Below are 20,851 nucleotides of genomic sequence, written 5' to 3'. Positions count from 1 at the left end.
GTCAACAAGGGGCCTATTTTCCCCCCAAGCTAATCATAGTCATTGTATCAAAGCTGTGAGTCGATTAGATTTGGCATCTTGTAAAATATGCCTGAGTATAGATGTTTTACAGCCGAACTTGTGGAGAACACTCCCTCGGAAAAGCAAACAATTCAAACTGTTTCGTGTTTTTTTTAAGAGTCAAAAAAAAGAATCACATCAACAAAATACATTCTCATAGAAATGCAATAAATTTATATACAGCTCAGAGCTTCTTTGGAAATACTTGTTTGGGTTTATGAAGTTTGAATTTACTTTACTTAGCGTCTACAGCTGAAACACACAAGTCAAAGTGTTCAACCATCACTGTTAAATTTCAAAAGCAGCATGTTGTTTTGTTTTGCTGGATGTAGCATGTGAGCCGTGATGCTACAACGCAAACAGCAAGAAGCCAAAGCAGCTATGTTTCATAAGGCAAAGCTTTTTTTTTTTTTTTTTCTTTTCTTAAAATTATCCATGATGTTTGATGTTTTGACTTGTGGTTCGTGCTGCATTTCAGCTGCAAACGTCTGGTCGAGTGTTAAACATCAGAGATGCTCCAAAACTGCGAGACTTAAGAAGACAAAAACTACGTTGTAAAATTGTTTGGGGGAAAAAGCAACTTTGTTAGATTGTATGTTTTATTTATTATTCAGTATTTAGCATCAGGGATATTTCCCCTCAAAAAAATACATAATAGCATTTTTCAAAAGACAGGCTTCTCTGTCTCTCATGGCACCAGTTGATGTCTTTTTAAGGATTTTAAAAAACCTTCCTTGTTATCCCTTACATGTGTTGGATTTATTTGGATTGCTCTGTTCTTGTCTTATGTTTGTCTCCTTCAACCTTTTTTGATTTTTTTAAAAATGTTGTTGTTGTCATCCTCTTATTTGTCCCATCATCATCATCACTGTATTTCCTCTTTTTTTTTGTTCATGCCCACATGGTGTCACCCCTCTCCTGTCCTCTCCTCTCCACTCCCTTCCCTCACCCCCCTCACCCCCCTCATCCCCCCTTTCTCTCCACCATCCGTCCTTCGGTCATCGTATCCCAGAGACATAGTCAAACTGGTGGAGGTGTCAAACGACGGTGGGCCCCTGGGAATCCACGTGGTGCCTTTCAGTGGCAGGGACCGCAGGTAAAAATATCTAGAGGAGAGCTGCAGTGCATTTCAGAGAAGGAGGGAGGAAGGAAAGAAAGAGAGAAACATGCAGACACGGTGCCCACAGAGCCTTAACACATCTTGAAAGGTCATAAATCGCTAAAAATGTTGATCTATAAAGAATGAATTGCTTTTCTTTGTTTATGGTCACCTTATTCCATTTACAGGTCCGTTACTTTTACTACAGTCGTTGTGATTAATGAGCAAAAGACTAGTTTTGCCATCATTGGAGCTGCACTTTTTTCACTTTTTCTTTTTAGTTGGTTCTAGACTCAAGGCTCAAGCTGTATACACCTCACAAATTTTACATTTTTAAGAAGAAAATTGCCCACAAATTCAGTCGATTACATGTCAGCCTTAGTGTAGAGACTCACCAAAGGTAAAAAAAAGCATTAATTTTGGCTTTTTGAGGTCTGCAAAGAAGAAAAGTGTGTTGTATCACCAACAACACACACACACACTCTCACTCATGCATGTATGTACATACCGGACATTCCTTCTCGACGCACGTGTGTGTAATCACTTCATCAGTCACGCAAACAACCGGATGCTCGCTCACATACACAATACATATACACAGGTCCGCATCTGGGCATCATGAAGCCATTTGCCGGTTTACAGCGATCAATCACGGTTGTTTAGGGTGTGCAGGTGACCGTCATATTTCCCCGTGGCTCCTGTCACATCGGTTTTACATGATTCAAAGGATATATTGAGCAGCGCACACAACACGCAGACATGTACCTACAAAACATTCAGAAGCACACCCCCACAGCTGGAACAAAGCTGTGAAGGAATTAGAGGAATTTCACATCTGGTTTAAATATACCCAGAGAGGCTGTGATCCAAGTTATGAAGCCCTTCAGAGTTACACTGAGAAAGCAGTTTGAAAAAGCTCACTATAGTTGAGTATATAACATTGTTTTCACTTTTCTTATTATTGTAGTTAAGTTTTAGATAGTTCTAATGCTTGGATGACTTTACAACACCAAGCAGCAGTCACTTATTGTCTTTCAGTGAGTTTGCCAGCAGCACAGAGCCAGCTTACAGTCCCCACAAACTGTCTTTAGACTCACAAATACGATCAGCGACTACCAAACTCACTGTCGCACTTTATTGGAAAAATCCAGATCATATCACTTTTCTCACCGCCCGATTAATCAACCTAAAAGCACATTTATAATGCACTTTTCTTTTTATTGGAGAAATGTCAGGGGTAGGCGTTATCCCGAGATTAAGATGCCCGGCTCTCATCAGAGAAATAGCCCCTCTGCAGCCAATCGCGTCGCGTTCTCACTCAAATTCAATCAGCTGAATTGTCTCTGAACTTTTTCCAACTCCTGAACTTTTCTGCCCTCACACTGTAATCACATTCCCATTCATTTTGAATTATAAGCCTCAGGCGAGGGTAAGTATTAAACCTTAAAATCAACCCAATTTACCTAGGTCGCTCGCTCACACTCTCTCTCTCTCAGAAAAAAAATCCTCGATACACACAGACGCAGACTATATACCGAAGAAGACTCGATTAGGTCTTGAACGTCTCTCCTCACCCGCTTTTTGATTTCCTTCATGAGACTTGGGTCTATAATCCGCAAAGCGCCCCTTTCAGGTGAAGTTAGCCTCTCGCCGCGGTTGTGCGAGGAGGCATAAGCCAGTTTGCCACACCGGATTACAGGGCGACAACCGTTGCAGCTCAGCACGGTTGAAGTGTTACAGTACGAGTAGACCGGCCTCTCTCCAACCCGCCTGCTATCAGTGTTTAATGGTGCTGCTCTCAGAGAGCACTTTTAATGTTTATTTTTTTTTGCTTTGAAAAAAGGGGATGCAAGAGTCTTAGGGGTTAGAAAATTAACACCTGCAAAAAGCATCGACCCCCGGCGGATCTGCAGTGGAGTTTTTTTGAATGTGTTGATTGCCTTTGAATAGCTGCCTCCCCCACACGGACTCTAAAGCACCCCTGATGTGATGTGACTGCTTTCTCTCATAAGCTTCATTGGTACACTGATGATGCAAATGACAGGACCGCATTGTACACTGTCTTCAAGTGCCACATGATAATGATAAAAGGCAGACATTAGGCACAGCTTTGCTTTTTTTTTTTTTTTTTTGTGGCTTTTTCTTTTTTTTTTTTAGTAGAAGAAGCTTTTTATGCCACATTAAAAAGGCACAGACTGTTTCTTGGGGAGTCACCTGACCATGGGAAGAGGAATCTTTGCGTTCAATAATGCATTTTTGATGTAGAAATTATACAAAAACCATGCAAAATCAATTTTGCGAAGCATATAATGTAAAATACAAAGATTTTGTTACCCTGAGATATAAAGACACTGTAAAATGCTTGAGAGATTCCATAGGTGATATAGAGTACTAGAGTACTAGAGTACTTTTATTGTTTTAACACAGTACACAAAGTATCTTTTTGACAGAGAAACCCTAACTGTAGTGATTAAATTGTGTGAAACTGTATTATCCATACTCCAGCCCTGTCCTGGCTACAGCAAAGCAGCCATACTGAATCCGTTGGAGGTCCTCATTTTGTTGACACGAACTTTTGAACATTTCAGGACTCTTGGCTTGTTGGTCAAGCGTCTGGAGCGGGGAGGCAAGGCCCAGCAGCAGGGCCTTTTCCAGGAGAATGACTGTATCGTCCGTATCAATAACGGAGACCTGCGGAACATCCGCTTTGAACAGTAAGACGGCAGCTCGCAGGAGCCACTGCTGAACTCCTGGTGGTCCCTGGACTACCTGTTTGATTGGCTTTTAAGCCTTAATTTACCCCCTCTGCTTCTTTTCCTCTACCTATACTTACAGTCCTTAACCCGTCACTTTAGTATTATCCTCTCTCCTCGTGTCCTCTGCCCTCCTCTCTGCTCTCCTGCCAGTGCACAGGCTCCCCAGCTGCCCGTCACTGTGCTAAGCTAACCTTTCCCTATTTAACTCCTGTAGGTTGCAACCTCAATCGCTGATGCGGTCCCTGCAATCCTCTCAGCCTCTTATTCCCCTGTGTTTCAGTAACAGCTCCACTGGACTTCTATTGTAACACCTTCTCTCGCTCATTCCATAGGAATGAATGGGAATAAGGCTTCTAACATCCGTATGCTGCATGCGTGCTTGTGTTCTGCATATGTATTCTGTTACAAGCTCGATACAAAAGCTGAAATCCAGTTATGCATACATGTGCTTGATCTGATTTTCTCCTGCCAGCTTAAATGTGCACTATACTAATTGTATGTATGTTCTTAACTGCAGTATGCAGTTCATAGATGATGTACATTATGTGAGATAACTACTGTATCATGCAAAGTACCGCCAGTACTTGCACATACATAAATGCATTATGATGATGCATATCTATCCCGTAGGACTTTACAGTTACAGAAAATAGTCATTTAGGAATCTGTTTGCCCAAATTACAAAAAACATTTTCCACTTACTACTTGTGTTATGCAGTCATGTAGATAATATTGGTTTTATGAGGCTTTTAGGTGCCTGTTTCTGAGATATTTGCCACCACCCCAATACAATGGAATTGAATGGAGTTCCATTTGTAGTACTCACAACATTGACATATTAAAACTTAAGCAGCATTACCTTTTTTTCCAGTAACATTACTCAGTGTAATCCCATAGAACATGCTGTCAACAAGTACTATGTATGCGGTAATAGTATACGTTACCATTGTATTGGGGTAAAGGAGACAGATATATCGTAAAACCTGGCCAATAAAACAGTGACGGTGAGAACTCTGAGACTATGTCTTTGAGCCGTAAGTCAAGTAATGGATGGGAATAAAGCTTCCATACATAGTATTGTTACAAGTGCAAATAAGGGAGCAAATTACATCTCGTCTGCTACTCGATCCAGCCTGAAATCATAAAGATGCCGAGACAAGACCATCCTCCTCAGGGAACGTTATTAGTGGCTGGGGAAAAAAAACAGGCCTGGAATTTCACTATGAAATTGTCGGCGGGGGCCTAGTTGTTGTTTAGGGGGTCGGGAAGAGGCAATAGAAATTCTGGGGCTCCAGTATTTTTCTGAACGTCCGTTCAGCTGTCAGGGGGGGGAGAGGGAAGAGCCATACCAAAGTCTGCTTTATTGAAACAGGTGGTGCTAACAAGGCTCCGCTGTTACAGGGTGCTGACAGCCAACATAAGTTTCCATTCACACCTACTGTACATGAGCTCACACCGAAGGGGGGTTTAAAAGAGGATTTTCTGCAAACTATCCCACGGATAGAAGTCTCCTTCATATGGAGCCAAATGAGGGGATTATGTGATGGAGCTGTCGGGGAGAGTTCAGTCTCTTTTTAGAGCCGCTCATGCTGGCAATAAGTATTAATTAACATGTCAGAATGTTCAGGTGGGCGAAGATGGATTTTATATATATGGTTGTGTGTGTGTGTGTGTGTGTGTGAGAGAGAGAGAGAGAGAGAGAGAGTGTGGAAGAGGCATTGGGTGGGTGGAGTGCTTCACTAGGCAAGTTTGTGCAGACAAATGTGAGTATATGACTGTTAACAATGATTCAGAAAGGTATTTAAAGCTACAACAGTTAATCAAAAATTCAACTCTCTCTCTCTCTCTCTCTCTCTCTCTCCATCTGCTTTTCAAATCTCTCTCCTATCGCTCCCGTCCCAGAGCCCAGAACATGTTCCGTCAGGCCATGCGCTCTCCGGTCATCATGTTCCACGTGGTGCCGTCATCCATGAAGGCCCACTACGAGACGCTGTCCCACGCCGAGAGGAACCCCGCGTACGCCTCGGGCCGCTTCAGCCCCGATTCTCTATCCGGTAGCACCGTCTCCGGCATGGATCACACCCCGCAGAGGATGTCCCGACACGGTTCCCAAAAACACCCACACGCTCATCCGCACCCTCATTCCCATACCCACCCAGACCAGACCGAAGGCTACCCTCCTCTGACTCACCCGGCGGTCTCCGCAGCCAAACCTCCGACGGGTCACACCCACTCGCCTCAGAGAGGGATAAACTCCACCTCAACGGGAGGATACACCAAAAAGGTCGGGAGGCGGCTCAACATCCAGCTGAAAAAAGGTGAAGAAAAGTCCCTGCAAAAACATGTTTACCCGCTCAAAGCGTGACAGAAAATTACTTTAGTGCCCAGAGAGGCTTTGCTCAGGTGAAACACACTTAAACCTCACATATTTCAAAAAGAAAAACACAACTTGTGGAGTTCTTGCGGGGCGCAGGAAGCACACACCAAGGTTGTGTGTGTGTGTGTTTTTTGTGTGCAAGATTTATAACAGTTCCATTTTTGACAAGACTCAGCGGAGATCAGAAGCAACATGCGGCCAATTACTGAGGAGGGATCGAGGAAACAGTGATGTAAGACATTTTTTTTAGCGAGGTCAGTCACTCTTCCGCTCCTTAAGACTCACTCAACCTTCAGTGTGTCTTGTATTTCTCTTTCTGATTGAAGCCATTACAGTCAGTAGATTGTGAGAAGATGTTTAAATATAGAAACACATTTGGAACTTCCAGTATCAGTTGTGGAAAGCCAAAGTAATTTCAGTTCCTACATGATGTATGACATCACTTGATTGTATTGTCTGTTGAAATCCCCCCCCCCCATCCTTTGCATTCCTCTGAAATGAGAAGGATGCTTTGTATGTAATTTTCCCATTCCTGGTACATCCGAAAAACAAGTGTAGAAACAGTTTGTTGGAAAACGGTGCAAACACAGAAGCATGCGAAATGTGAGCAATGATGTAACAGGCTTAAAAAAAAAACAGCCAGCATTAGTTAACCATACTGATGTGAGCGGAGAACAGTTGGTGATGAGTCCGATAAACCGAAAAGAATACGGGAGGTGGAAATACGGAATGACACGGGGCGTTAGAAATAAAACTTTGGGGAGATCTCCTCGGTGTAATCTTTGACTGACAGCTGGCACAGGTGGCGCAAACCTCTGCCAACAGGATGCCAGGTGTCGGTGCCAGGTCTCAGGGCCGGAGAGAGCTTGTTGCTAAGCAGCCGCTGGTCCCCGTGTGCTGTCAAATGCCACAGCGAAAGAGTCTGACAGGGCTGCGCCATATGCCCGTTGAAGTCTTCACCCGAATCTGTTCCTTCTCTTGGGGCTGGAATCAAGCAAAAAAACATAAAACACATGAAAACACCCAGCTGGTTGTTGCATATTCCGTTCTGGCTAATAGCCATTTCCACTTGTTCCTCTATGGAAGTGTTTTCTTCTCATTCTCACCTCTCTGCTTAGTCATAATACCCAGAAAAACACTGCATTCGCCGTATGATATGCCAAGAGATCTGTTATATTCTCAGTCAAAGATCTTATCTTTTTTTTCATTCCACCTTTTTGTTTGCTGTTGTCGGAGCAGACACTTGCGGAGATTAACAGCGACTCCCAAGAGGCCGTTTGGCTCATCTGTTTTGTTTTGAGTACCCGACTTAAGCCCACAGCTTTGAGCACAGATTAAACTCCCGCTTTGTTTATGTGCTTGAATCAGACACCAGCCTCCTCGCAAATCCTGGAGAGTATCAGAATCAATCAAAGAATCCCATTCTGCACAGGAAATTGCTTAGGTATGTCTTAATCAAGCTAATGGGAGTTTTAAAGATCCTCCTCCTTGTTTAAAGCCCAGGAACGCTACAGGCATTTACCGGTGAGTGTAATACCGCACCTCGTCTGCCTGCGGGAAGTTGATTGGCTCATCAATGCCGGGGATTAGGTAGAGGATGTGAAACAGAATAGCTGTTCTGCTTTTCTTTGCATCAGCTCAGTCAAACAAGCAGTGAGGATTAGGGCCAGAACTCTCATACAGCAAGGGGTTCTCATTATTGTTCTTTTATTAACTTTGTTTTACAGACTAACAAACAGCGTCAGTCAGAACCGTTTCTTCACAAAGCTCTCTAAAACACATACATGTGGCGACTTGAGTTCTCAAGAGTGCAGGATTAGGCCAGATGAAATATTTCAAGAGAATGAGGGATGAAAAAGTGTTGATTATCAGCATGTTGACAATGACATTTTCCCCCTTTTTATAAGCGTAGACGGTGTAATGTTCTTACCGCAGGTTTTATTTCAGTTTCTGGCTTCAATTACATCTCAGGAAAAAAAAAAAGTATTAAAAAGTCTTCAGGCTGAACTTCCTCACTGGCTCCATGTAATTGCATGTACTTATTACATAGCCCAATGTCTAGCTTTAAAAGCATTAAGTTATCTTACCTCCCCAATATATCCCCACTTTAATTATTCACTATAAATCTACATGATCTCCGCTGACGGGATGCGGGATTTCTCTTCATTTCCTGTATATAACTATCCTCATAATAGAAGATTGTTTGTTTGTCTGTTAGGATTATTGATGAGATACAGGCCTGTGTTGCTAATGGGTCATAATGAAGGCGCTCTGGGAGGTAAAACTTGCACTCAAACAAAATCGCATCTACCCGCATGCATGTAGATTCCTAAGTACAAACAGATCAAACAACATCTTAAAATATTGTATGTAAGTGCACGATCACCACAGAAAAATTGATTGTATGTGGCAAAGTTGATACAAAGAGTTCTACTAAGGTTTGGGCAAGGAGAGGAAGGAAAGACCTTAACGAAGGTGTAGTCATGGCACGATACTGTTCCGACTTAGTGAAAGAATTCACTGTTTGTGAAGGAGCTCGGCGCTAATTAGGCTCTACTTTTTCCAACTTGTAAAAAGTCAGAAAGTTTTCTTTTTTCCCCAGACATTGCAACATCTTCCTCTGATTAATTACTGAAAAGCCACGTATGATCAATCAATCGTCTGCTGAGAGGAATCATTCAAATCCTGAAGCAATCATCTTATTTATTATCATATTAGTCGATCGTTTAAATAATCGCCATAGCTGTGTAATGTAACACCGCTGCTAATAAGCCTAATATTACATTTCATAAGAATGTAATAATTTCTTCTTTATATCAAGTGAGACAGGCCTCCTCCGCTATACAGCGCTTCAGGAAACGTCGGTTATGACCGCGAGGCATTGATTGGCTTAATAACTTAAACGTTCCCTTGTGTGGAGGATTTTTTTTTTTTTCCTGAACACCAACTCTTTATTTCCTATCAAACACCACACTTCACTTTTAAGATCTGAACCAAATGTCTCCCTCAACACTTCACTGGTATTGCTTCAACTTGCATCATATCCTGGAAAACCCATGCCAGCTGAATATGAACGTATTCATACTGAGCTACGGGGGTGCAGAGGGAATAGACCAGCTTCTGCTTTTGCCTTGAGATAAAAAACCGCATCCCATCATAAGACCTCTTCTCCTCACTTCTCATCCTTCAGGACCCGAGGGACTCGGCTTCAGTATAACGTCACGAGACGTTCCCATCGGCGGCTCGGCGCCCATCTACGTGAAGAATATTCTGCCCCGGGGAGCTGCTATCCAAGATGGCCGCCTGAAGGCAGGGGACAGGTTGCTGGAGGTGAGAAAGTAAAAGTGCATCGATACTTTACACTGTAGTTCGTATGTCTGTGGAGTTGATGTAGTGTAATGAATGATGGTGATTGCAATGTGTCGTCGTATGTTGGTTTCACACTCAGGTTCATCTAATTTTGAAATGTGTTGCAGCATGAAGACACCACAAGTACTAATACATTTAATCCATCAAAAAAAACCTTTCATCTGTCGAATTTTTTAAAGTGCAACGAATGAATTTCAGGTAACTGTTTTAAATGGAAATTGAGTATCCTGGAATGAAATCAAAGAACTTGTTTTCATACGTATCATTTGCAGCGAGAACAGAACAGCTTTTGAAGTTACTTTTTCCCCACATTGCAAACCATTTGCATAAAGGATTACACAGTCTCAATCTCTGTTGCTTTATTGCAGAAAATTTTGAAGCATTTGATACACGTTTATTATTTTCTCAATTTGAACTTTTTGCACAAATCGACTAGTTGTTTACGTACTTTGACGTAAAACTAACCGCCTGAAATGTACCCCAGGTAAACGGAGTGGACCTGAATGGGCGGACCCAGGAGGAGGTGGTGTCTCTGCTTAGGGCCACACCCATGGGTGGGGCCGTGGGGCTGCTGGTCATGCGCCAGGAGGAAGCTTTCCTCCCCCGAGAAGTGGTACGTTTCCCCGCTTCACTCTCCACCTCTCTTGGAACATTCCCTTCAACTCTTCATCCTGTCAGCATAACACTTTCACCACATTATGACATATATATACAGTCCCCCATGCATGGATAAGTATAGATTACACGTGTGTGCTCATGCATACTGTACGTGCGAAAGAGTTTCCTGCCGTCACCAGTGCCGTTAATCCCCGCAGTGAGTGCCATGTTGTCTCCTCGTTCCCCAGCTAAGACAACACGGTAGCCGAGCATGCAGATTGATCGTCCCACTCCCTCGCCGCACTCCTGTCTATTATCAAGCCGCGGCTAGCCCCTGAGAGGAAACCTGTAGAGCTCAATCTTTTCTCTTTATCTCTTTCACCCTCTCCTCTCCAATCCCTTTCACTCCATCTCTGTCTTTCTTTATCTGTCACCCTCCCCTGCCGCTCCTCTCTTTCTCATTCACCAGTTCCCTTTTCTTCCTCTCACTTTGTTAGGTAACCTTCTCTGTCTCTGTATTTCCATCTCTTTCTCCGTGTCTGGCCTCAAAGCTTATTTACTAGATTGATGGATGTGGGGATGAACAGACACACTCAGGGCAGGTAGTAGGCAGAGAGTGAAAAACACACTCGGCTTGAATATCAATCAGGCAGCATCCTCACACATTACACTATACAAACAACCGTGCAAATCTTTGCGTTGCTAGTGTCGAACGCTTCTGCTGTCACTCGGTCTGAGGCAGATGTCACTCACAGTTTGTGACTTCAGTGATTCAAACCATTACTAATTTAGTAGGTACAATTGTTACAGCTGTTTGCTTTTTTCAAGGTTGTGTTTTAACATGGTACCAGATGTTTTACTTAATTATCTTTGCACAAAATCAGATTGGATGTGCTGCACATCTGGAGTTACCTCAAAGTTGTCGGATTAAGAAGTGAGCTCATAATGGCTGAGATGAAAACAAGGGGCAGAACATTGAGGCTAAAGTGCTGTTTTTTTTTTTTTTTTTACATGAGGGAAGTTTGAACAGTGTCGGCTGTCAGCGAGCTTTAAATCACAACAATGTTTACTTCACAGCGGTGGTCAATGATTCCTTACTATCTCTCTCGCTCCACTAGCCGGTTTTAACACACATCTTATCGAATATCAACATAAGTTATAGCACCAAACTGGCTTTAAATCCCCCCTCTATTATCATAAAATGGTCTCACCCAGCACCCTCAGCAGTCACCGGGGCCATTAGAGGCAAAAGCAGCCATTCGCAAACAAGTAGTGTCAATCAAATGGCTGATTGGTGACAATTATCACAGCAAGGGATGCAGACAAGGCTATTGGCTGGCTGTCGCCACGGGCGAAGTTAGATGAGAGGAAGTGCTTCAGTGGTCGATACTCATCTTTAGATAAGAGCGGGGCTTTGAGTCTGGCTGACTCTGCGTAGTTGGTAGTTAGATGGTAGAATTTATTTGATCTGCGGTTATCAGCTGTAGAGGCTGGAGAGGGTGATGTAAAAGGGTTGAGATGGGACTCCAGGGAGATCAGGTCCAGTGCACAAAATGAGCAGCTTAAGTCTTTATCCAAAGCGATGGGATAGGTTAAACATTTTTCATGGGTTTTAGTGGTAGGGGAGACAATACATCCGTTACATATATTATGCACCAATAAATTGGCATTGAAGTATAGATGAAAAATGGCAGTTACTAAGCTTTATATATTAAACTTAATGTAGCGTATTGAAAAAATAAAGTCACAGCTGTTGTTTCATTTGTCCAGGTGTCGCCTGCCTCGGCAGGTAAAAAAACAAGAGCTCTTTATTTTAGCTATCGGATAAGCCGCACAACTAATTATGTCCCTCATCTGACCCTAAATCAATCTTGCAAATAACATGTTATGATGAAATTTTATTAAGCTTTCCATAGTTATAGTAGTCCAAGAAAAAAAAAAGCTATGTAAATTGCTGAACTATTAATTCACTAACATTAACCCCTCATTAATGAAGAACTAAGGCCCAAACAGCTCTGTCTGTCCTTTATGACATGATTGATGTTCAATTCTAGTGTCTTTTCAGGACAGTATTATAATTGAACGTTGTCAGCTCAATTCAAATATAGATTCACGCAGAGCAGATTAAAGTTGTTCCTGTCAGGCTGCATCCAGCTCCAATGAGCTCCACCAGTTAGATGGTTGGGGCAGCCTGAAAGGCAAAACTCAGGGCAAAAGAATTTCAAAAGATTCACTCAATGGGCCTCATTCACTAATATGTGTGTAGAAATGTTCTTACTTTGTGCACAAAATCCATCAGATTAGTGACATGTGCGCGTCGGCCAGTTGTGTTCTTGTGTGTATTTTAGTGAATCAGAATCATTCTAAACTGACAGGCGCGTGTCAGCCATCGGTCATTAGCATACTACCACGCTCCCGTTTCTCTATATAAGGAAAGCTTTGTTTGTTTGGAGTAGCGCAGCAGTGCAGAGAGCTGTCACTCATTGCAAAGAGAGCTGTGATGGTAAAAATGTACAAAAACTTTCCTGCTAGTGAAATGCAAACGATAGTTTCAAAAGTAGAAGCCAGAAAAAGCAGATTTGGCTGGTAAACACGTCATTGGCACAAACGGTTTGGAGCCTGTGAATCCTGCACACCTGTTGCACCACTACCACGCAGTACGCCCGAAACACAATAAAAAGTTATTAAATATGTAGATCTGTGGAATTGATCTAAATAAATCTGCACTACTGCACCAGGTGTGCATCGTGAGCGTCCCTCCATGTGTCACTACTGAACTTGCAGGCTGTGAGGACTCTGAACAGGCTGCTGCATATATCACAGCCAAATCTGATGGGGGGAAATTAATTGCTGTCCGATATATTAGCTACTGTCATCTAAAAGTAGGAACAGGACAATTTTAAAATATTAATGATTTCATTACATTTATGATGATGATTTATGGATTAGCTACTAATTTTATAATTAGTAAATAATTTGTGTATTATTAGCAATTTTACACTTAAAAAAAGGTCTTAGGATGTTTATGATTTGTGCGTATGCATGGTCTAAAGAAGTTTTAAATTGATTTGCAGGGTAAGAACAAATTCAAGTAAGAACATATTGATGAATCCGAGATTTGTGCTTAAAACGTTCGTACGCACGGTTTAAGAACAGATTTGTGTGAAGGCTATGTTTGTGAATGAGGTCTAATGTAGCTTGTAAAGCTTTTTACTGCAAGTGCACTGTAATAATTGAAGGTGAACTAGTTGAACATATCAACTCATATGGATTTTCGGCAGTTGGACAGTCAGGGGGACACTGTTTAGAGAGACTTTAGACCTTTAAACTAACAACACACCCTTCATTTTATCCTGCATGCCCATTTCTTCATCACACTGTTCAACCATAAGTTTCCCCCTTCCATAACCTCTTAAATGTGCTGAAGTTTTTACTGTTATTGTCAATAAATATGTTTTGCTTGATTACTTTTGGTTCTTCTGTCCCCCCTGAATCCTCTAGAACGCCGAGCCCCAGATGCAGTGCCCCAGAGATTTGGTAAGACGCCAACACCCCGCCAACACTAGTCTGCGATTACACCCACTTCCCAAAGCCACCGCCTCCTCCTCGTTAACAGCTCCTAATCCTTCATTCAGCCCCCAAACTCCCCTTTTGCATGAATGTTATTCATCGCTGCAAGGGAAAAAAACACAGAATATTATCACCCAGTTGGGATAAAAAAAACAATGTTTTATGCATGTATTCAGGGTACACTAGTAAACTAGCTGGTCAATCAAAGTGCAGTACACTAGTCACGCATATAAATGTGACACTAATTTTAATCCACATCCAGAGTTGCTCTAACAAATCACAATTTCATGGTTCATCTGTATGGCTGTGCTACAAAATAATTCGCTCCGTCACTCCCCTCAGAGCTGTATTTGTCAGCGAAGGTGGAAACACACGGGAGTTTGCTTTATTTGCTGGATGTGGATAAGGTTGTCAGTCTGCTCTTCTCGCTGCAGACTCTCTCTCTAATATGTGAGATGAATAATAAATAGCCTATTTATTTTGTGTTTCACTTTATTTGGGGGAGGAAAAAAACACAGACAGAGCTGTCAGCGGTTGTCTCAGCGCCAAATGTGCACAGGAACTTTTGACAGCTTCGACACATGACACCATCTGTGATAGAGGCGCTTGACATATGTACCCTCGTATATCATACCCATATGCACCCAGGAGATAATGCAAATAAACATTCTCAATCTTTGGATCGTGCCCCTCAGCGGCAGCAGATGTAGTTTTTCGTGTAAGAATCTTTGTGTTACAGTACGGTCTCAGTGGTCTGAATGTTACTCGTCACATGCCTTTTAAAAGGTTCCCCACCACAGCAGCTGTTAAAATCTCATCTGTCCTAACTGCTGTATATTAAAAGGCAATTCACATTTCCATAACTTTCCATTTCCCCATACCGAACTGGAGTTGTAATTTAACAACCGCAGACTTAACGTCTTCACATCTGGCCTTACCTTCAGGTTATAACCGGCTGAGTGCAGGTAATTGGCTACGTTTTTTTTTTTTGAGTGCCGCATTAGACGTGTAATTGGCCAGTTAATTTGATTGGCGGTCGTATCTGCCAGCTGTGTGTGGATGGTCCTCATCATAGTGGAACGTTACAGTAGGACATTGTCGATTATGTGTCTGCAGCTGGCACGTCTCTCGCGCGTGTGCTTACGCTCAGACGAGACGGCGCGTATCGTTCCTTGAGTGGTCCTTCTACCTTAACTGCAATTTCAGTGGGAGTTGTTAGCAATGTGGTAAATGGCATATTTTTAGTTGTCCAGTTAAAACATCGTCGTACTGTGCCATCCTAAGGCTCAGTAGCAATGAGAGATACCTGAGTTTTGAATGTTTTGAAGGACTTTATCGATACTTTTGGGACAATTTAGTGTTAAGTCTGGTCAATTCCTGACAATATCTCCTCTCCAATCATTTCAAACAGTTGGAGTTTGTATTGGATTGGTTGGATTTTGACAAATAAGGCAAATCTATAGTATCCCAGTGAATGCAGACATAGACTAAAAACAAGTATATATGTGCTGCAGATAAAAATATTGCCTCAGGCACCTTTAAGGACTTAGGGAAAGGTTTAAGAAATGTTTCATTTTCTCTTGTTTGGACGTTTACCTCCCAAAAGATCAATGCGACCACAGGGAGAGGAGCCAGATAGATTGAGGAAATACACCACGGTCATGCTTGCTGTCTCCTCTCTCCCTCATTTTGTCTCTTCTCACCTCCCTCCTTTCCTGTCTTCCGAACTCCAAACCCTCCAGATGTGTGTGTCTCTCTCTCTTCTCTCCTCACCCTTTCCTGGAACATCAACCGCCATAATGGATTCAGTGCCTTTCAGATGCTATCCGTTGTCAGGCGCTTCATTTTAAACATCTCACCACCGCCAACAACAACAACAACAACAACAGCAGCAGCAGCAGAGGCACTGTGATGATGTACAGCTTTAGATGCAGGGTGTGCTTCTAAGGGAACAGGGCAGCTTTTAGTGGACAGAGTCTTTTTTCAAGTAATAGATACCTTTTCAGTAGATGCAGGACAGAAAGGTAGGGCAGCAACTAATGTTTTTTTTTTTATTATTAAATCATCTGATGCTTTTTTTGATGAATCGATTCATCTATAAAATATCAGAAAATTGCTAAATTGATGGGCACGTTTCCACACTCCAAAGACCGACAGTCCAAAAACCAAAAGTATTTTAGTGAGACTGTGCAACTTTTAGATATAAAATAGATAAAAAAGTCTTCCTTTTACAAATACATTTAAGAAGTTAAATTCATAAGCAGTAAAAAGTACCCTTGATCAGTTCAGTACACATGTATATACACAGGTTTTTGCTGCTACAACCTTTCATGGTCTGGTATTACTAGTAGCTTATGGTGGCTAATATTAGCTAATATTAGAGCAAACTTTAGATAGGTATTGCTGTGCAACTAACATTACTAAGTCAGTTTGCTGACTTGATGTCACTGTATTTGTGCTACTGTTGCATGTTTTGCAGTTAACATTATCCCTTATTTGTAACTCATGGCCACAGTGGCTACTGTTCAGCAAATGTTACATAGACTCTCTGAATTTATAATGTTATAAAAACAGAAAAAAGTAGCAAATACTCACATTTGAGAATATGGAACCAATGATTGTCAATCTTACTTGATGAATACCTTAATTGCTAACCTATTGCTAAATCATTTCAGCATTATTGAGAGGTATTAAATGTTAAAGTTGTAAGTTGGTGTAAAAGTTGGACTTGAAAGAAGATTATTTTAGAAGAGGTGAGTGACAGGCGGTTGAATGCAGGTTAAGAAGCACATGCTGCGTTTAATGCGCCTTAATGGGGCTCAAGAATATGTTTTGCTTCTCTCACTATAATGGTTTTATTCATTATATTTTGCATCTTTACTCAGTTAAGAAAAGCGCAATTAATAACACACAGAAAAAAAATCTCTCAGAACATAACATGTAGACGGCTTTTAGACCCGCAGGTTTGCTGGCACTCCAGCTGGGGTTTTTGAGGTTGGCATAGCATGACTCATCCTCTGAGAGGGAGCTCTATCAAGGGTTACACGGCAGACAAAATGCAACAACTGAAGTGGAAAAAGCACTCACTTCTTGAAATCGGTCCAATGACCCAAAAATCACCCACGTTGTTTCCAGCAGCCCACTAGAGGCTGTCATTAGCCGGGTGACACTCTGGTGTGTTGTATCCTGCTTTCAAGCACATGGACTGAAACATTCACTCATTCCATGTCCTTGTTTTAGAACATTAAACCTAGCCGTTACTTAATTCATTATAAAATATGTTTCTTTCAACCCCTCCGCCATGACGTTTACACCCTTGACCCTCATTATTAAACATTTGGGCACCTCACTCTGTGTTTTTGGCTCAGATATCCCTCATCACATAACCTGTACAAAGTCATTGTCAGTAGTGGTGTCTAAATATTTAGGGGCTCTTGTGTCTAACCTGTTGACTTTGACTGCTCCCTTTAGCATTCAAGACAGCCCGTGACAACCGGAAAACCCCATTGGCTGATTGAGGTAACTGCTGCATGACATCACCAGCTTGGGTCATTATGCTGTATAGGGGGAAAAAAAAAAGGCATCAAAGGCAAATGAGATACTTTGGGTGGCTGCACAAATAGACTGGGAGTCATTTAAGCAATTCACCGCTTTGCCAATGGTCTGTAGAAACAAAACACTTTGTCGAGTTCTCTCTGTCTCTCAGCAGCTTTACCTCCTCGATTTTCATTGTACCTCTCCTGTAGCCGTCTTTGTTACCTCTCTTCATCTCTCTATTTCATTCCATCCTCCCTCTCTTCCCCCTTCTCTTTCTGTCACACACACACACACACACACACTTAAGACACACTTTAATACGCAAATCCTCTTCCCCAGCACCTGGCTCCTACAATAGAGCACTGATCAAAGGCATCCGTCTCTACATGCCTGCCCTGATAGTTCCATAATGGACCCATAACGTGAACATTCGGCTCCATTGTTTACGCCATTAGTCACACAGGCTTATGGAAAATTACTGCTACGCTATATTGAAAAGCCATCAGCAGCAGCAGCAGTAATAATGCAGCAACACTGTGCCAAGATGCTATCTATCACACGCGTGCATGTTTCCTCTCCTCTCTCTCGACACAAAGCTGTTATGAAACGGCAATCTGTTAGCACGTTGTAGTGTAATGATGTAGATTTTCTTGATAGTATGATACAGCAATCAGCATAGCAGAACATGTGTCGGCCGTTCATGACACAGCATAAATATCATATAGAGATTTGCAGTGCGTTATCTCGACATTACGTTATAAAATGTCTTTTAATAGCTCAGTAGGTCTGGCGGCATTGTGTAGAATCATATGGTCAACTTGTCACAACTGTTTTGAATACAGCTAACACATCATATGACACATCATAACCACTGCATTAATAACACAACATAACACAGCCAGTGCCAGATTTATTATTTACCTACATTTGCAAAATGCAATATTGTCAGTGCATGACACATCACGTTTATTGTCTTTGTACTGTGCAATATTTTGTCACTGCATAAGACATAGAGAGGCATATTATTCACTATCGCATAATTATCAGATAATTAGCTATTTACGAAGCACAGTTCATATTAAAACATGTTAAAGGATACAATCAGCGGCATTGACTGTAGAGTTGTAGTCATCCTTCACGTATCATCAAGGTTAAGAGGATGTATTTCAACAATTTTTCCCATGAAAACAAGTCAATTCACAGAGCGGTTCGCTTCTGTGGTTAAAGGAATGACAGTCCATGAAAGCAGCTGCTGTATTTTTTTTTTTTTTGTAGGAATGACAAACTGTTGATTCCTTGACCTTCATGGATGATGAATACCTATAGCGTTATTAATGGTTTTCTGTCGGTTTAATGCATGTAGTAATGATTACATCACATCTATAAATCAAATCAGTCCGCATTGAATGAAGAGCCTCCTTATCTACACAGTAAAGGTTTGAGTGAGTGTACGTGTTCTTTAACACATCTTTCATTGAATTCAGCTTGCAGAGTCAGACAGAAGTATGACTTTGGGTCAAAGTACTATACTTAAGTGCCATTTTGACGTAATGTCTTGTACATTGAGTATTTTTTTCATCTTACTATTCTCTCCTTTCACCTTTCAGAGGGAAATATGTTCTTTTTTCTCCACTACATTCACCTGACAGCCATAGTTACTTTATCCACCAGTGTCCAAACTACTTCAAAGTAGCTTCATGTTGACCAGCTACAGCAAATTTTTACTCTTAAGTGCGTTTTACTAATAACATTTATGAACTTTTTCTAGATTTGGATTGTGGATTGATGTCTTTTGCTTGTAACGGAGTATTTTTACTTAATTATAGTGTCACTTTTACTTGAGTAAAGGATCTGAATAATTCCTCTACCGTTGCTTTTGGTGCATACTAGCTAGATAACAGTGAATGATTACTGGAGTTACATAACTTTGTGTCATTATTAGCACAGTAGGATAGCTGCAGTGATCGATGGTTGCAGCTCTGTGGCAGCAGGCTTGATGCTGTTTTCTGGTGTTCTGTACCGGCCCACCGGTGACACGTACGAGTCAATCAGAGAGGGCCGTTCTACCACAGAACAGGCTCTCTGGTTTAATTAAAGTGATGTTTCAAGCTGCCACCTGGCCTGTATACAGACACACAAACACACACACACACACACACACACACACGCTACAGCCACCCATACAGCACACACTCCACAAACACTCACAGTATACATAGACCGCACTGAGGTTTATACACATCACCAACTCAAAAACACACGAGCCAAATGGCGCATTTCACACACACACACACACCTCAGATGCATGAACACGGCTACACATTCACACATAAGTATACTCACACACTAGTGCACACACACACACACACGTGGAGTGACTGGGAGCAGCTGGTGGTGTAATTGCTTGGAGTTGGATGAGGTTATAAATGGTTTCTAGTGGGCTGTGGAGCCCTAAAGAGCAAGCCACATAGAGTTTGACTGTCCGAGTGGGAGAGAGAGAGAGAGTGAGAGCTAGAAAGGGGGGCAGCTGATTAGTTTTGGACAGCGAGTGAGAAGTGGGACTGTATGTGTGTGTGTGTGTGTGTGTATGTGTGTATCAATCGATTCTTCTCTTATATGCTATAGTTGTCATGTGTCAGTGGTGTGCGTGCGTGCATGTGTGTGTGCGTGTGTGTGTGTGCAGCACAGCTACAATATATGATGATGACGACATTGGTGGTGGGTATGCATGCTGCTTTGTATGCTTGTACTGACACGCATCCACCATATACACCAGCCTTCTCTCTCTCTGTCTTTCTCTCTCTGTCTTTCTGTCACTTGCCCACTCTGTTACACACATACATACACACCTGCCATCTTCTCCTCCTCCTCCTCCTCCATGCTGTGCCAGTCTCAGCGCCGTCGATCGCACAGGTATTTGATATTCATGGTCTATCAGCATGGAGCTACAGAGAGACGTGTCAGAAAGAGAGAGAAGAGGAAAGAAAAAGGGGAGGGGAGGACAAGTGAGGGTAAGCGAGGGGGTAAAAAATAGACTTCAGTTGTGAAAGCATCAAGATTTCCTCGTCATTTGAACGCAGGATCATAGGCCAAACCGTGAAAAACAGCTCCCAGTATGTGAGCAGGTGTGTCCGCATACTTTTGACCATACGTATAGATGAAGAGGGGTGAGACAGAGGAACGAAAGGGGAGATATAGAGGGAACAGGTGAGAATGGGAGTTAAATGTAGTGATAGAAAGCAAGGGAGGAGTAGGGAGAGAGAGTATGAATAAAAAGAGATAGATTGTGGTACAGTAGACAGCCAACAATGCTCTCCACGCCCGACTTCCCTCGACCAATTACACCCTTCACTGCCTCCTTCTCACCTCCCTCCCTCTCTTTCTCTCTTTCTCCCTGCTATCTTCCCCTCCCTCCTTCCCACACTCTCTCTCTCTCTCTCCTCCTTTTAAAGAAAAAAAAAAAAAAATCCTCCCTCAAGATGCCGT

General features: G+C 42.2%; 1 protein-coding gene across 10 annotated transcripts in view; it reads left to right on the top strand.

The window, feature by feature from the left end:
• LOC121908028 (partitioning defective 3 homolog) overlaps positions 1 to 20,851 on the top strand; it is a 252,280-nt gene that overhangs the window by 126,287 nt on the left and 105,142 nt on the right. For 6 of the 10 annotated variants that reach the window (XM_042427691.1, XM_042427693.1, XM_042427690.1 and 3 more), the window contains 7 exons: positions 1,073 to 1,156; positions 3,748 to 3,873; positions 5,818 to 6,233; positions 9,483 to 9,622; positions 10,146 to 10,274; positions 13,760 to 13,795; positions 17,300 to 17,347. In XM_042427691.1, the coding sequence (XP_042283625.1) occupies positions 1,073 to 1,156; positions 3,748 to 3,873; positions 5,818 to 6,233; positions 9,483 to 9,622; positions 10,146 to 10,274; positions 13,760 to 13,795; positions 17,300 to 17,347 (979 nt within the window). The remainder of the gene's footprint in view (positions 1 to 1,072; positions 1,157 to 3,747; positions 3,874 to 5,817; positions 6,234 to 9,482; positions 9,623 to 10,145; positions 10,275 to 13,759; positions 13,796 to 17,299; positions 17,348 to 20,851) is intronic. The other 4 variants (XM_042427694.1, XM_042427699.1, XM_042427695.1 and 1 more) reach the window with 1 other exon arrangement.

The sequence above is a fragment of the Thunnus maccoyii genome, chromosome 12, assembly GCF_910596095.1.
Source record: "Thunnus maccoyii chromosome 12, fThuMac1.1, whole genome shotgun sequence".
Taxonomy (NCBI): Eukaryota; Metazoa; Chordata; class Actinopteri; order Scombriformes; family Scombridae; genus Thunnus; species Thunnus maccoyii.
Note: the sequence above shows the minus strand (reverse complement) of the source record. Positions and strands in the feature narration are given on the sequence as shown.